The following is a 17,697-nucleotide window of genomic DNA, read 5'->3' on the forward strand; positions in this document are numbered from 1 at the left end:
TTTACATAATTAATACATATCCAATACTGTATATTCTTGAGTGAAATTGTATATCTCATTGAAGATTATTTAGCTGTTTTTTTCTTTGGTGTTGACTGCCAATGGCGTTATGTTTAGAAGAGGATCTCTTTTGAGTGCAAACAATAAAATCTGATTTTTGTCCAAATGAAATTATTTTCCCATTCTATATGGTTAAATTGGCCAAATGATGTTAAATCACATTCTTTAATACCTCGCAGCTATTGCAACTGTGACAAAAATTCCCGTGAGATATGCGTAAATAAATTTTATTGTAAATCCTTACGATTTTGAATTTAAAATAAAAAAAACACAACCTTAGATTTACAACGTTTACAACCGACTGTAGTAACTTTCGTGAACTACGTATTTTTTCGATATTTCAGATATTGATGCACATCCAACAGTAGCCATGCATATATCCAATTCGTTTTTGATAATCTTTAAAACATTTTCAACACCTGCCTGGCCAGCAACAGTTAGGCCCCAGATTGCGGGACGGCCAATAAACACCAATTTAGCTCCAAGGGCTAAGGCCTTAAAGACATCCGTTCCCTGTCGGATACCACCGTCCATCATCACGGTAACCTTATCTCCTACAGCAGCTACAATTTCTGGCAAAGCTTCAATCGAAGCTGGGACACTATCTAACTGTCGAGCTCCATGATTTGAAACAATGATCCCTTGGCAACCACATTTAACAGCAGTAACAGCATCTTCAGCAGTTAAAATTCCTTTAGCGATGACTGGAAGCTTAGTGAACTTTACGAGCCATTTGAGATCCTCCCAAGTTAATGAGTCATCAAACTGAGTAATAACATATTCATTAATCCCTGATTTTCCGTGCGAATGATGAACACTCGTAGCTTGATCACCAACAAAATTTGCCAGCTGAAGATGATTTGGCAAGGTGAAGGCGTTCCTAAGGTCCTGCCTCCGTAAACCGAAAATTGGAGCATCAACGGTCAAAACAAGAGCCTTGTATCCACTTTGCTCAGCACGCCTTATCAAGTTTTTCGCAATTTCCCTGTTACCAATATAATCAGTAAGAATAATAAATATTTTTTTTAAATTAAGTAAAAGCAATCTAACCTATTACGGAAAATATACAGTTGAAACCACTTGTTGCTATCAGGAGTAGCTTCGGCAAGCTCTTCAATTGAAGTCGTTGCAATAGTACTCAGAGTAAACAGGACCCCAGAAGCAGCCGCTGCCTTAGCATTACCAATCTCACCTACGGAATAACAATAAATTAACTTAGCTTGACTTCCTGAATTTCAAAAAGTACCTTCATGATGCGCCATTTTCTGCATTGCTGTAGGGGCTATTGCAATGGGCATATCCAAATCGAGTCCCATAACCGTTGTCCGAGTTGATCTTTCCGAAACATCCTTCATAAACGTTGGCCTGAGTCGGATTCTAATAAAATTTTATAAAAAATATTACTCTAAAATTAAAGCAACTTTCCTTTCTACTATATTTAATAAAAAAAAAATTGAAATCCATAAATAATTGTAGGCTAAAGCTATTACAAGTATTACATTTATCATTTTACATTTTGAAAAAGAAAGTTAGCATTCACATACAAATTTTCAAATATTTTATAATTTCTAAATTTTAAATTATAGTATTAATGTCAACTTTGTTTTCTAACGGTGGCAGCCAAAATCCCGAAAGCCAAAATCCCGAAAGCCAAAATCCCGAAAAGGCCAAAATCCCGAAAGCCAAAATACCGAAAGTCGAAATCCCGAATGTTCAAAATCCTGATAGGAATGAAATTATATGGAGGAAAATGTTTAGAATAATTTCCCAAGTCACAGAAGATTTCCCTTTGCCTCCAGCAAGCGCGGGTACAATCGTGGGAGTAGTTGTAACACTTTTAAGAATTCGGGATTTTGGCTTTCGGGATTTTGACCGGGACCCGTTTTCTAATTCCTAATTATTGATATGGATTTACTGGGAATATTTTCAAAAATTTAAGTCTTTTTGTAATCCTAATTTATTCTCAGTCAGTCACGGCCACAAATTTTTGGATAGACCGCAAGAAATTTTATTGAGAAAATTCTTAATCTAGCCACAATCAAATAGCATGTTGCATTATTTTAATTTACAGCTTATTATCGCAATTTCCAAATAAATTCGAAAATAGGATTATTTACTCAGAGATGATAAAAAGAAACAAATTATAATAAAAGATAAACAATTTTTATCATTGAGATCATAAATAATTCATTATTCTTTTTTCAAATTATTATTATATTCTTTTCATTTTTTATATAAAATAATATCATGTAGTTTGTGGAAGATTCTCGCAATGATTGGAATAAAATCGGATTCCTTGGAAAGGTTTTTTCAGTCCTTGAAATAATCTGAACGTATTTCAAAAGATTATGAATCGCTTAGGATGGAATCGCCAATGCCCCACTTTTCGTCACTTAAATTGAAATAGCAATTTTTCCATTATTTGTGAAATAAATTAGCCGTAAAATTATTTGTAACTCTACTGCTGTTACGGCTGTTACTTATAGACTCGAAACACTAATTTTTTGTTTTGAATTTAAATATTTGAGCATTTTTTGGGGAAATATTCTAAGCAATTGCATCGAATCAAATATTTCTTACCAAATATAGTAAGTGTCATGATACTTTTATCGAACAAAATTTACGATTTTGAATAAATAATTTGTCTATTGAACAATTAATGACATACGGCGAATACATAAAATTTGTATTTAGTTAGTTAATGTTTCCTTTTGTATTATTTTTAAGTAAAAATGAGCCATGGCGGAAAGTGGTAATATTTTAAAATTGATCCACCACCTGTCGCCATAGCTTTTCAATAGGCGACGCTAACTTCACTTCATAGATTCTCAGTTGTCAAATCTGCTTTGTTTACTTTCTGCAATAGTCTAATCCCGTCAAATCATTGCTCTACCTGCCGATTTTACTCGGAGGTTTTTTGAATTGTAACGGTATATTCTAGTACATTCAGAGAAAATCTGTAGATTTCCGGCAGAATTTCTGCCTGAAAATCTGTAGATTTTCGGCAGAAGTTCTTCCGAAAATCTGCAGATTCTCGGCAGAATTTCTGCATAGAAAATCTGCATAGTCTCCAACAAAAATATTGTTGATTTATCAAGAAACTGTAGAAGTTTCAAAGAAAATGGTATGCTCTGCTTAACAAGCATTACCGATTAAACATTTTAGATAACTAAAAAGTTGCGAGCAAAAATACAAATTTCTTAAAAATCGCCAATGGAATGATACAAAAACACGAAATTTAGGTCGACACTTTGTTTAAAGTTATCACTTCACTATTGTCTACTTATAACACGGCGTCGCAGAATTCTTTATTTTATATAAACACTGTGATATCACCAAGAATCACTCTATTGATTTTTGCAAACTTTCAGTGAAAAATATTCCATCTTTTCTGACACAGCTGTCTGGAAAGTCTGGAATGTAGAAAAAAATCTACAGAAAATCGGCAAAATATCTACAGAAATTCGTCAGAGTATGCACCAGGATTCGTCAGAAAATCTAGAAAAAATTCTGACGAATTTTGTCTCAAGTCCAAATAAAATACGTAGGAATCTACAGATTTCTCGGCAGATTTCTCGGCAGATTTTCGGCAGAGGTGTAGATATTTTCTGCAGAAAACTTAAAGATATCTGACGAAATTATTTGACGGGATAATTTGATTTCTCAAATAAAAGTTAAGAAAAATCATTTAATGTGAGTAATAATAAGGTGATCATGAGGAAAAAGAAATACTGAATGTATTCTTTGCATAATATTGACCAAAATAATAGAGTTTGAACCTTTCCAAATGAGTGGCGAGAAGTGGTTACAAAACTGGCGAAAAGTGGTAAAAAGTGGCGACGAAGTTGTTATTTTTGCATTCTTAATAAAAAACAGTTTTTTTAGGTATTCCCGCGTTAAATTGTAGAACTTTTGTTTTGACGAATCTAGAGCCAATATATCTAAGTAACTTTGTGTCAAATTTGAGTTATCTGATAACAAGGGGTCGAAAGTTATAATACAGTTTATTTCACTTTTCCTAAAAGCGTCGATAAGTGTTTACTCCACCCTATAACCAATTGTAAGTTTTTTCCAAAATTCTTAAAAAAAAATCCTGCATGATATTTTGGGAAATCTTTTATCTGATCTGAATTTCATCTTTAAATCCAATGGGCACACTTCTTTTTTTACATTATTTGTTGGATCCGTCACATAAGTTCGAGCATTCCGCAAAGATACTCTGCATACTTTAAAACTAGAGTGTTGTCGATTTCTTTATAAAACTTGTTTTTCATATCATTTGTTACATTTTAAGTATATTTAAACACTAATATCTGCACTTATTAACCCGGTTTTATTTGTAGTGATAATGAAACTTGAAAGATAAAGATAATTCTAAATTCATTAGCTCTCATCTTCTTATTTTGACATTACTTTATTAGATAAAGCACAATCAAAGTCAGGAAAAATTGTGAAAAACATGAATCTTACTTATCGAATGCAGATCTATTGAGTCGAAGAGAAAATTCATCACCAGCACCACTTCGATAGTAATCCAAAGGGCCTTTTGGAAGCAGACTCCAAGCCTTTTCCTGGTAATCATCTAGACTTACGAGCTCCATTGCTGCTGAAATTCAACTGAAGTCTGTTCCAATAATAAACATTTTATAGTCTCAAAAATCCATCCGAGAGATAAGCAGAGTAATTTAGTGTTTGGCTTATCAAGTATTACAGTAATAATTTTTTTTTGTGATGAGAGGGGTACTCAATGAGACCATGAGGGTCATTTTAGAAGTCATATTTTTGTACTTGTTTTTATTCAACTAACATTTATTATATAACTAGGTACATAAATCTTAAAAGAAGCAAATTATACGAAGGTTCAAAGCAAAAACCGGTTATTTTAATAAGAAAATTCATATAGGGGAAATGGGACACCTTTGAAAGTGGGGCACCTTTGAAATTGGGATTTTTCTCCTATATTTAGATGGAACTGAGCCATATCAAAATGTAATTTAGCTTCTCAATCTGTTTGTGCAGCTAAATTATATCACGATAGGACTCAATATTATTTAAAAATAGATGAAAAATCCCAATTTCGAAGGTACCCCACTTTCAAAGGTGTCTCACTTCCCCCTATGACAGACCGTTTTTCGTTTATAGTAAAATTCATATAAGTTTTATTTAAAATAAAATCAACTTAGGACGAATGTAAGAATCACCAGACGTTTTAACAAGAAAATCTTAACTGTTCTTTCTTTTAGGAAATGAACCTCTGAAGATATTGTCATGGTGGAGGGAGACAGGTCAAAAGTGAAAATTCCGAATGTAATAACTTCCATTGACTTATTGAATAAAGTGGGATGAGGGATGAAAATATAGGAAGTAAAATGCCATTCCTTGCCACAAATCGCCTTTTCCTCCTTCAAGTATGGAATCCCTTGAATCACTTCTCGGCGGAAAAACCACACAATTTCCTTCCTTTATTTCGAGAAGCGGAAGTTTATCAAAAGTTCATTATGTGAAGGAACGGAGCTCGAAAAGATACCAATCGGATTGGAGACAAGTCAATTGGATAAACTAAGGCAAAATCGTGTTACTTGAGAATCATGGAAGGGAAGAAAAGAAAAGGGAGATTATTGTCTGAATGAGATTGCTGCTGAATAAAATGAAATAATCCCCGATTGATCGACTTTTTCCTTCCTTCCCTTTTATTGTTCCTTCACCTCACACCATCTCCTTATATATTTCCCAATTGCTCTCTTTTCCAACCACTTACCTCCTGACTTTTCCTCTTATGAGCATCAAATATTAATTGAACTATAAATTGCACTGTGCAGGAATTATTTTACTCCCTTTTCCGCAATTTTCTTTCATCTCATTTCAACATTTTTTTTTTCGGAAATACACTTTTAAGGTTTGACTTATTACATGAAGAAGCAATTTCTCATCTTAATTCTACTGGACATTTTCCACGTCAATAATAAATTATCTTCACTTTCAACCATTCAGCTTCCAACACATTGCTTCATGGCCTGAAAGTATAATTACGATCAGCAATTTCAAAGTATTAGTTGTAAAATTTTTCCTCAAATGAAAATTTACGAATTTTTTTCTGTGATAATATTCAATTAGTAACTTTATTTACAATATCCCCGATACACCTTCTAGATCGGGAAAAATGAATAAAATCATAATTGTCATTCTTTTCTTTATCAGTCGTATTGTATTTAAATTTGTCCATCACATTTTAACTTTGTAAAAAATATATGTTTTTAGTTACACAAAAAATTGTCGTAATTTTTTTGTTATACATTGTAATACAAAGAAAATAACAATAGCTTATAAAAACGATAAAAAAATGTATTCAGTGGTAAAGCGCACGACCTATTTGACAGTTGTTGACCCAGTCGACGGTCGATCCCATTGACCTTTATGTTACATTACAACACCATGCTGTAACTCTTACCCCTGTAGCCAAGTATTGAATGTTCCTTGCCCTTTCATGGCATCATAGTTCTCCAATTTTCCTTATAATAAATAATAGGGAAATCCAAAAGGGAAGAGACAATCACTCAGGGAAACACATAAATTATCTCCAGAGCTTTCGGCTCGGTCTCCAAGCCTTCAGCAGTGGCTGGAGCAAAAAGAAGGATTTACAAATTATTTACAAATATTTACAAATTAACGTCGGCTTATTCCCACAATTTTCCTTATAATATATAAACTGCTTCTCACTTTTGTTTAAAAATATCTCGAAAAATTCTTCTTAGATTCCTTCTACATTTCTTTTGCATATTTTTACACCAAAAATTGTTCAATTCTCCTCAGTACTGTCTGGAACAAATTGTACCTGACAGATTTATCCCATTCACGTAACCACTTTGTCATTCACTCCGACTCAGATGGAAAGGGTACAGCGCAAGGAAAGAATATAGATTTCCACTAAGATCTTTTTTTAAGTGATTTGCTTCAGCAATGTTTAAAACCGTCAATTTTTGTTTGTCTTTTTGGCTTAGAACCCTTTTTACCACATGTCTCCGCAGTAATTGAGGCACTTCTGAGAGAAAGTGCTCCTTGTGAATCCCAGGAGACTTCTGAATCTCTGCCTACGATTGATAGTCATGCATGTAAAAGTATTACCATGAAAACAAAAATTAGTGGTAAGTCTAAATCATCTTAATGTAGGCGAGATTCTTAACGTGAGCAAACACGGATTGTATGCAAATTCGAATTGGAGCTGAAGTTAAGAGATTTTATGCATCAGAAATTATGAATAAAATTTCTGACATAAATTGAAAATTTCTAATGAAACTAAAATATCTAGGATTTAAATGAATTTATAGAAAAATAGGTGATATGTAGGCCATAAGATTCTCCATAATTTTGCCGAGAAATTTGATTTTGTAGGTTGCTCTACACAGAAAAAAATATTTTGTAAAAATGCTCATAAATGTTTGTAAATTCCTATGGGGGAGTTACAAAATGCTCGTGAATCGTATAACTCACAAACATGTTCGTAAAAGTTTTTACTTTTTTCACAAACATTGTTCGTAAAATGATCACTTGACGAGCATTTTTTGTACTTTTACAAACATTTGTTCGTAAATCTTCGTAAGCACACAAAAAATGTTCGTAAAATTTTGTCATTTGTTCGTAAATGTTTGTTTTTCTGTCGAACATTTTAGTAACATTGACGAACAAATGTTTGTAAAAGTACAAAAAATGCTCGTCAAGTGATCATGTTACGAATAATGTTTGTGAAAGAAGTAAAAACTTTTACGAACATGTTTGTGAGTTATACGATTTAAATTAGAATTGGTAAATTTCAAGAAATTTCTTGAATTTCCGCCTAAAGTAGATGGCGACTGCTGTGAAATTTCTGAAATTTTACTATCTGTAGTGTTGGTTATATATAGTAGAAGAGAGCATTGAGAATCTCTTCTAATGTTTAATGATTTGTTTCATATTACATTATTTACATAAAATACCTTTGATTTGGGGCAGCTTTGAAAATAGGCTTTTGTTTCTTATTTTTAAATGTAATTGAACCTTATCATAATGTAATTTAGTGTCGCAATTGATTTGTTGAGCTAAATTGTATCCTAAAAACGTTCAGTTTCATTTGAAAATTAAAAAAAAAAACAATTTTAAAGCTGACCCAATTCAAAAGTGCCCCACTTCTCCTTATAAGAAGTTATGGTTGCAAAAATGTCTCAAATACTTTAATTATAGTATAATATTCGAATGTTCCTGTTTGTTGAGTAAAATTCATGTATTTTTTAATTCACAAAATCTCTTTAAACGCAAATTACCCTTGTTCTTTATATATAGGTATAAAATCTTCTCATAGTTTGTATAATTAAGTTTCTGAGTAAGATGTGCAAAAAAAAAGGAATAATGATAAGACAACATTAGAGAAAAATATTTTTTTTTTCATTTTTAATGAAATTATGACAGTTGATTGCTTCTCATTATGACTTCCTTCCAACGTAAATATAAATTTAAAATTCCCTATCATTAATTTTTTCTATGTGTTCTTCAATGAACCAAATCCATAGTTATATATATTTTGATAGCTAGTTTTATAATTCACATTCCTTGAAAATACTTATTGGCCGAATTCTTTAAGGAATATAGGAAATAATCGAGTGATACGAACTACGAACCGGTTTTCCGAAACCTTTCAAAACCTTCCCCTATTAAAGAAAATGTCGCAACTTAAATTATCCATTAAATGTCTCATTTTCCTTAACTAAGCACAAGTTTCTTATGAGAATTTCATTCAAGATATCTGAGTCACAAACTTATTGTTTTGTACATCTCCAATAATTTCTTTTCTTAATTTGGCTCTCTTAATTATGGAAATTGCTCTACTTATCATGAGTTTTTCCAAAACGAAATAAATTGTAAAAAAATAAATGAATTATACGGAGTCACTGACACTGAAATAAGGTAAAATGTTAACTAAATTTTTTTTACCATGCTTTTTTAATTGCAAAAACAACCTTGGTAGAATTAAATTCCTAACTCAAATGATATTTTTTTCACAGCTTCGAATAAAAAGAGATCATATCTTCTATAGAAATCACAGATCAGGGGCCTTTCGACATATCATTTTTCCATACGTTTTTGCATAGTGGCACTGAAGACTATTGGCAAGTTTTTTCCTAAAGAGAATTGACTTATTGGCCTGATATATTTCAAAATTTTGCATTAAGAGCTATCTAAAAATACATATTTCATAATGCTCGCCGAAAAAATACAAGAACTACGAGGAAATTTGTTTAAGTCGCGATGCAATATCTGCAAAATTTTCAATAGGAAAAGTGAAAAATATCTTCACTTTTTATTAGGCTTGATGGGCCCCTGGCACAGATTAAGCTCCAGATAAATCTAAAATTCATTTTTATTGATAAGTTATAACGGTTTTAACGTAAGTAAATTTACTCACTTCTTTTGACAGTGTAACTTAACGCGTAGGGTAGAGTCATCACTTATGGACGTTATACACTTATGGACAGCCTGCAAAAAACTTGAGTTTTTTCCTAAAAAAGAATTCGAAAAATCATAAAATTAATAGTTTACGATGTGATTAACAATTTTTTTTGATTTTTAGAAATATATTTTACATAAAAACTTAAGTTTTTTGCAAACTGTCCATAAATATATAACGTCCATAAATTATGACTCCACCCTACCTCAACTTTTTCCAACGAAAAAGGGACAGATAATCCTAACCGGCTTATGTAGGTGAGATTCTTAACGTGAGCTAACTCGGAGTGCATGCAAATTCGATTTAGAGCTGAAGTTGGGAGACGCCATTCAGTTATCTTGAATCAAATTCGTGAAATTATACAAATTTTGTATTTAAACCAAAATATCAAGGATTTGGATGAACTGACAGAAAAGTGTTATATGGGTGAAATGTAGACCAGAATGTTCTCTATAATTTTTCCATAGAACATGATCTCATCGATTACTCAGAAGCCAAGATAATCGAGGTTTTTTGTTTCTTAACTCGTTTTTTCATCCATCAGAGTGCCCCAAGTGTTCATTTGTTGAACTTCAACTATATCAAAGAATTGTTGTATTCTGTGGGACTTTCCATTTAAAACCCTATTTTAAGTGTCTTGGTGGAGTAGAGGCAGTCAAATTGGCATCTGAGTGATTTCAAAGCGTTATTATGGGAAAAATCAATTTTTTCACACTTAAACGGCAAAATCGGAGTGATAGCGTAGTCTGACCGGAAAATGATGTATGGACGAAATGTAGAGACAAATGTCCTCTACAATTATGTCGAAGTAATCATCAAAATCGGTTCAGCGACAGTCGAGATAATTGAGGTTATGTGATATTGAAATTGGTTTTTTGACTGTGGCGCCCCTGGTGTTGGTCCCACGAAGTTCAAATGTTCTAGAAAGTTGTAGTATTTGGTGAGATCTTTCGTTTAAGCCCTCATTCATCAAAATCGGTCATATAGAACCGGAGATATGATTTTTTAAATTTTGTGAACTTTGACCCCTCATATCTCCGGTTCTGTTTTAACCACAGCGCACATACGCACCATTTTGGAAACGTCCTAGACTGGACTACAACATACTAAAATTTCATTAACTTGCACAATGCCGTTTTTGAGAAAAGTGACTTTGAATTTCGATGAATTTTGACGCTATCACAGCGCCACCTGTGGTGACTTTTTGAACTTCCATCTGAAAGTGCTCATCGAGACGAAACCAAAAAGGTAAAATTTATGTCGATATGTTAATTAGAACCGGAGATAGAGGCCGGTCAATGTTCGAACTTTGACCCCTTATAGCTCGGGTCAGGGGTTATGGATCGACTTAAGGTTTTTTTTGTTTGATAGGTATAATCAACGGCTACAACATACTAAAATTTCAGCCCGATTGCATAAGGAATTTTTGAGTTATTTAACTTATAAGATTTAAAAATTTTCTTTTTAATAATAGCGCCCCTAGCGGTGGTTTTATGAACTTGCGATGTTAGAAGGAGAAGTGGCATTTCACGAGAGCTTTCCAAAAAGCCCTCATTTTTTAAATTCTGACAATTAGAACCGGAGTTATGGCCATTTTAAGAAAATTTTTTTGGACCCTTATAGCTCGGGTCAGGGGGGTCGGGGGACCTTAAGTTTGGTATTGATGGAAAGCTCTAAGGCCCAGCTATAACATACTAAAATTTGAGCCCGCTCGATGCCATAGGGGCGGAGCTATTGAGAAAACAAAAAAAGGGGGGTCTTCAAAATGGCGGAAGGAGGGGTGGGGGGTGGGGGGTCAATGCACCATGTTGCAATTTTCATATGATATTTAACCTTTGCCGAAAACCGCAAGTCGATATCTTTTTTAGTTTAGGAGCTATTAAGCTCCAAAGAGCGGCCGGCCGGCCGGACGGCCGGCCGGGAACGTAAAATAGCCCCCCATATATTCGTGATCAGGAAGTGGCGAAACACATTTTGGCCAAGTTTGAGCGCGATCGGAGGACATGAAATTTTGTTAGGATTATAGTAGGTGAGATTGTTAAGAATCTCACCTAATACAAGTAGCTAATTTTTGTTTATTCGATTTTATTAAATTTCGAATGATGGTTGCGATGAGTCACATATATATTGTGAAACATAGAAAATTTAATCATTACGAAGCTTCCAATGGTATCAAGCATGGGCACTTTCCCCTAAACCCTGAAAGTCTTCCCCTACATTTTGTTCCCGATTGTAAATTTCCTTTGTTCCCATTTATGCTAATGCCCTAGACAGACTTACGACTTAAGCCGAGAGACGGTTTTAGTGGAAAATTATGGAAAAGTAATTTAACTATTACTGCGAACACTGAGAGAAATCCGAAAAAGTTAAAATAACATTCCGGAAATGTTAATTTTACCCTGCAGTATTGATCCGAAATCGGTGTAAATATTACCCTTTTTAGGTATATTATGGGTTAAAGTTACCCTTTTTCATGTTAATTTTACACTTAAAAAGGTGTAAAATTAACATGAAAAAATGTTGATATATTTTTACATCAAAAAAGTTTTGAAGTTCTGAGGAAAAAAAGTTAATTGCACCCCCTTTTTTTCTCAGTGAATACAAATGCGCTAAGCCGTCTCTCTGCTAATCCTCATGTCTGTCGAGGCCCTAAGTCGTGCCTAATCTTTTTAGATTTAAAGATTTTGCAAATTTTATTTAAAAAGAAAAAAGAAATAGTCAAAAGTAGTGTTCTAAAAGAGTCAAGAAGTAATTTTATGTTGCGAGAAAAAAGAATTGAATCTCGTGCCAAACTTAAGCTTGTGGTAAGGACTCTGAATATGCACGGTCTACCTTATTACTTTCCCAGACTTATTGCGACTTTATTTTGCTGTTATTTACAATTAAACAGCTTAAGCAAGAATACAAATTTTGACAACTTCATCAGGAACCTTTATTCCCATCAGCAACAAAAAAAAGAACTTTCAAGTAAATTGCATTACACGTCCCAATTTCTTTCCGGATGACAATCAACTTTTTTTCTGTTTGGATGCCTATATTTCCAAGTTGTTTGTTTCCCCCCTTCTGAGTAGATTTTGCCAGAAAATTACTAAACATAAATTCACCTCAATGCAGTTGAATTTAGAAAATAGGTGGGATGAGTATAAAAAGTCATTTTGAGACTTGAAGCAAAAATTTCACCCTCAACCGTTGAATTTTTAAACAATTCAACCCTATTAGTGAGTCGTTCTTTCTCACGCTCATCCATTCCATCATTCACCCTTCTCGCTCAGTTCACATTCAGCCCCTCCAGTAGGCTCCCGTGGGGGGTGGTTCTCTTGCGTGCTGTACAAAGTATGTACAAATGTACCACTGGTAAATGTGGCGGAAAGGAAGTTGGAAACTCTCACCGAGAGACCATGAAAAATTACAGTCGCGCTAATGCTAATTTTTCACCATCGTGAACAGAATGGGAGAAAGAGAGCCAGAGGAAATGGACAGAGTGCAAGAAAGAGCGCGAAAATTCAACAGTTCCAGGCATTTCCATGGAAGCTTTTGGGGACGCAAAAGGGGGACACTCTGGGTGAGAAAAAGATGAGGAAAAAGACGTTTTAGAGGTGGAGGTGGGTAGAAAGGGTGAATTACAAACGACTTCTGCTTTGCATAAATATGAAACTTATTTCCGCTTTTTGTTCTCGCGCTCCACAACTTTTTTTTTTCCTCTACACTACACCCCCAAAAAATATTCAATCCCTTTTTGCCACCAAACTTCAAAAGGAACTCCTTGCCCTCCCCCAACCACCTCACGGATTCAAGTGTAAATGAAAAATGCGTATATTTTTTATTCTTTGTCTCCATTTTTTTAACATCTCAGAGACAATTCGCATTGGATTTTTTTTCCAGCCAGCACGGAAATTTAATACAATTTGATTCGTTGGATGTCATTGAATGAAAATTGAGTTAATGTTCTTGCACTTGGAGAAAAATGTATTTAGTGTGATGTGTATTAACACCATAATCACAGAAGAATTTCAAGATATACATTTTAACTAAAACAAAAATATATGAATAAAGAAAAACTGGATATTAAAATTTATGTAAAAAATCTTGCAGGGTCGAAGGAACACCTCGTTCGGTTGAAGACACTTGTAGGGTAAGTTGGGATAATTCGGAATCATGTCTATTTTTTGAATTTTGAAATTTTTTCAATGTTTTAGATGGTCAAAGAGGAAAAGAAATTTACGAAAAGTACATAATTTCACACTCAAGAGTACTTCTTCGTTGTTTTTTCCTTCCATCCCGTTAGGAAATTTTAAAGTTCCAAATTAGACATAATTCCAAATTGTCCCCTTACCCTAGGCAGTTTCGTCAAAATATTATATTTAAATTTATTTAATGTGCATCTAATAATATGCAAGTAATATTATATTTTTCCATTAATCTAACTTTTACTACACCGAGAAAAATTTGGATGGTATTTTCTACAAATCGTGTCTTTAAATTCTACTGCCTCAAAAGATAGTAGAAAATACCATCCTCCATAGAAACTTTCCTTTAGAATCTACCATCTTGACATTTTAAAATTTACTATCCTATGGATAGTAAATTCTAACAGCCGGATGGTAAAATCTACTATCCTCATTTAGATTTTACCTTGACCTCTCTTAGATTCTAATATCCTGGTAGTAAATTTTACTGGCCGCATATTAGATGTTGGAATTTAACTGGAAGACAGTGAATTTTAACGGAGGATAGTAATTTGGATTGAAATTACTATCCAAGCCAGTAAAATTTGCCATCCTGCTGTTAGAATGTCATTTTGGAATATCGTGGGTACCGATGCAACGGTTCCCGATATGCTTTGAATACATTATAGCAATTCGTGGCGCAGCTGGAAGATACTGGACTGTCATCACAAAGGTCGCGTGTTCAAATCTCGGCGCAGTCGTCAATGTTGGAAAAAGATTTTCACGCACCAAAATGGCTTTGAATACAGAGAATGTCATCCAAGAAGGGCCCCAAGCCCTCAAACAATGGCCAAAAATGAATGAAAATAGGGAAAAATAAATTTTTCAGACATTTTTCATTCTAATATCCGGCTAGTAAAATTTACTATCCTGCCAGTAAAATTTACCATCCGGCTAGTAAAATCTAATATCCGGGATATTAGAATTTACCATCCGGTTATTAGAATTTACTATCCATACAATAGATTCTACAATTTTTGACAGTCCACTTTAATATCGCGTTTGCTGGGTGACTTTTTTACTATCCGGCCATTAGAATTTTGTATGGAGGATGGTAAATTTTACCATCCACATTTTTCTCGGTGTAGGGTAGACGCTGGTATTACCAAAACGCTCCTAATATCGATCAAGCGATGCTTGTAATATCGACTTCTCTTCCAATTGATGGATAAAAAAAATAATTTTTCTACATGAGCTTTAATTATTTTATGATTGTTTAATTATTTAACGTTTCACGATGTCAAATAAAAAATTTCACAATTTTTCCGGTAATATTTGCACAAGAAAAGTGATTTTTAAAAATGTGTGAATAAAATTACAATAGTAGCCATTCCAAAAATTCACTTTCCTGCCATTTGTCCTAAGTAAATACAGTGAGTTTTGTCAGTGAATTGAACAGTTTGTGCGCTTCTTATAGATACAATTGGTATAGATATCAGAAACCAATTAAGGAATGAAGCTTACATGTGAAGATTTCATAGGTTAGTACTGTTAGTTGAGCGTAATAAGAGATTTTCTGCGATCGATAATCTCAAATTCTGAATGTATGGAATATCGATCCCTTTTTTTTCAGCAAAAATATGGCAAAAACACCAAAAAACGCCTTTAATACCACCGGGATGATGAAATGGCAAAAGCCCTTGAGGATGCCAGGAATGAACTTAGCATTAGATAGGCAGCTCGGATATACAAAATGTGCCGTACGGAACACTGTATGGGAAGTTGAAGGAAACCAGTCCGGATGAAAGACGTATCGGCGCTTCTGCAGTCCTTTCACGAGAACACGAGGAATCGGTGGAAGCTTGGGTCCTTTTACGGGCTACCGTGGATCATCCAATTACAAAAGATCAACTTCTTGACAGTGTGCAAATTTTGTGAAGTAAGTTTAAAATTCCAAACAGTTTTGTGTTGTATTAAATTATTTTGATTGTTCCCTTTAGAAATTATAGCTAGTATTTGAATTATCTATATTTTTTTTTTAATTTTATCGGAAAATATAAAATACATATTCTATTCACATTCCCTGATGGTACGTATAAAACCTATTTTTTCCTTGATCGATATTACAAGCATCGACTGATCGATAATACCATCAGCTTATTGATATTACATGCAAATGCACTTGGAAAATTTTTTCGTGTTTTAAACCACTCCAAAATAAATATATCAAGAATGTGAGTGGTCGATCTTGTAGAGGACATCTTCAAGATTGACTACAACAAGTTTTCACTTCAAAAATACGAATATATATGGTTTTTTTTTTTGTTAAAGTTGATAATTTTCTTAATTGATTGATAATACCCCCGTCTACCCTATAAGGATAGGTATTCAAATTTCGTATCCCAAATGGTGTAGAATAGGATATCAATAGATCATGACTCATGACACATGTTCTTAAAGTGCCAATAGGTGTTACTCGGAAAAAATGTCTTGTTAAATGAACATATGGATTGTGTTGAAATTTTGTCAAAAGGATGTTATTTACCAATTTGACAAAACTTTTTCTTATATTTTACATGAAAAAACACCCTTTTGACGAAACTTTTCCATATTCTGTATGGAAAAACATCCTTTTTACAAACTTGTCTTGTTTATTTGACAAAACATTTTTTTCAGAGTGCCTATTCCCTACCTGAACGTTATGAGTACTTGTTTTCTATCTTACATACTCGGCAAATTTATTTATTTTCTGTGTTGGCAATTTTCTTATATTTATTTGCTATTTAGGGTTATTAAAAATCCACAAAATCCATCACTAAATGACAGACCAATGCGTTTTTGTTCTTAAAAAAATATTTAAGAAATAATTAAATAATTAGCTTCGAGAATTGGTCAGAAAATTTACTTAACTTCGTCAACAAGCCCTTAAAATAATTAATAATATCGTATCAGTATATTATCCGAAAATAAAGCTAATCAAGTGTTACTGTTACTGACGCTCGATATCGTGACATGATGATAACCGAGCTTTTGAAGCCTAAATCGAAGGATTTGATCATTAATAATTAATTATGAATTCATTAATACTGAGGACATGTGGATTTAGTAGGATAGTGTGACATGTCATATAGCCTCAGAAATAATTCAATTCCTACATAAGACATTTTATGATTGTGATTTTCTCTATTGGTGATCCGAATTGGTCCATTAGATCATGTAATTTTAGACCATTACATTTTTTATTTGGTTATTCGAAGTTACAAGCCTAAGTCAACAGACCTACATCCACCTGTGGGCATTAAAAGAGGACTTTTAACCCTGAATTATCGAAATATAGCCACATTTGTCCAAAAAGGTCATGAAAACCTTAGATGAAAGGATTCATATGCCAGCAAACCCATGAAAGTTAATTACTGGATCCGATATTTAATACATAAACCCTATCTTATGTACTTTGTTTTCCAATTTAGAAAAAAACGTAATTGGGGAAAAATGTGTTTTTTATTTAATTTAAATCTAGCGTAATTTATAGGACACCCTATATAATAATTTAGGCAAAGGGAAAATTAAAAGATTTGCAACAGTTCGGTAACATAAAACCATATAGACTACTTTATTATGGTCCATCTTTACTTCTTATACCAAAAATCTGCAGTTTTTTTGATCACAAACGTTAATCCAGGAGACATAGCGATGGGTTCAACCTTGTGAAATACCTGAAATCCTTACTTGGATGATGTAATGTTGTTCCAAATTATTTGTTCTAGCTCCCATTGCCGGCGATCCACAGCCATCGCCAGTCTGCATCGAATTACACCCACCCAGTTCTTTAAGGCCATCATCCACTACTTCCTTCTAACTCCTTCTAGGATGGCTTCTCGAACTTTTCCCCTCCGGTTCTAGATTTCCTAGCGACACAATACCGACCTAAGCTCGTTCCTCTCGCCTGGATAGAGCCCACAATATTGGGTTCCCTGTACAGCTGCTCGAATTCCT

General features: G+C 33.6%; 1 protein-coding gene across 1 annotated transcript; it reads right to left on the reverse strand.

Moving 5' to 3' along the window:
• Positions 1–271: 271 nt before the first annotated feature.
• On the reverse strand, positions 272–4,682 carry LOC129800368 (uncharacterized). Its single transcript, XM_055844704.1, has 4 exons — positions 4,531–4,682; positions 1,307–1,437; positions 1,111–1,252; positions 272–1,045 (listed from the first exon to the last, which is right to left on the reverse strand). Exons 1-4 carry the CDS (start codon positions 4,659–4,661, stop codon positions 352–354), a joined length of 1,098 nt encoding a protein of 365 aa, XP_055700679.1. The 5' UTR covers positions 4,662–4,682; the 3' UTR covers positions 272–351.
• Between the last annotated feature and the right edge of the window lie 13,015 nt (positions 4,683–17,697).

The sequence above is a fragment of the Phlebotomus papatasi genome, chromosome 2 (assembly GCF_024763615.1).
Source record: "Phlebotomus papatasi isolate M1 chromosome 2, Ppap_2.1, whole genome shotgun sequence".
Classification (NCBI taxonomy): Eukaryota; Metazoa; Arthropoda; class Insecta; order Diptera; family Psychodidae; genus Phlebotomus; species Phlebotomus papatasi.

Coding starts and splice junctions, on each gene's coding strand:
- LOC129800368 (XM_055844704.1), bottom strand. CDS start 4,661: ATGGAGCTCGTAAGTCTAGATGATTACCAGGAAAAGGCTTGGAGTCTG. Junction 1,438..4,530: donor AATAGATCTGCATTCGATAA/GTAAGATTCATG, acceptor AAATTTTATTAG/AATCCGACTCAGGCCAACGT. Junction 1,253..1,306: donor GAAAATGGCGCATCATGAAG/GTACTTTTTGAA, acceptor GTTATTCCGTAG/GTGAGATTGGTAATGCTAAG.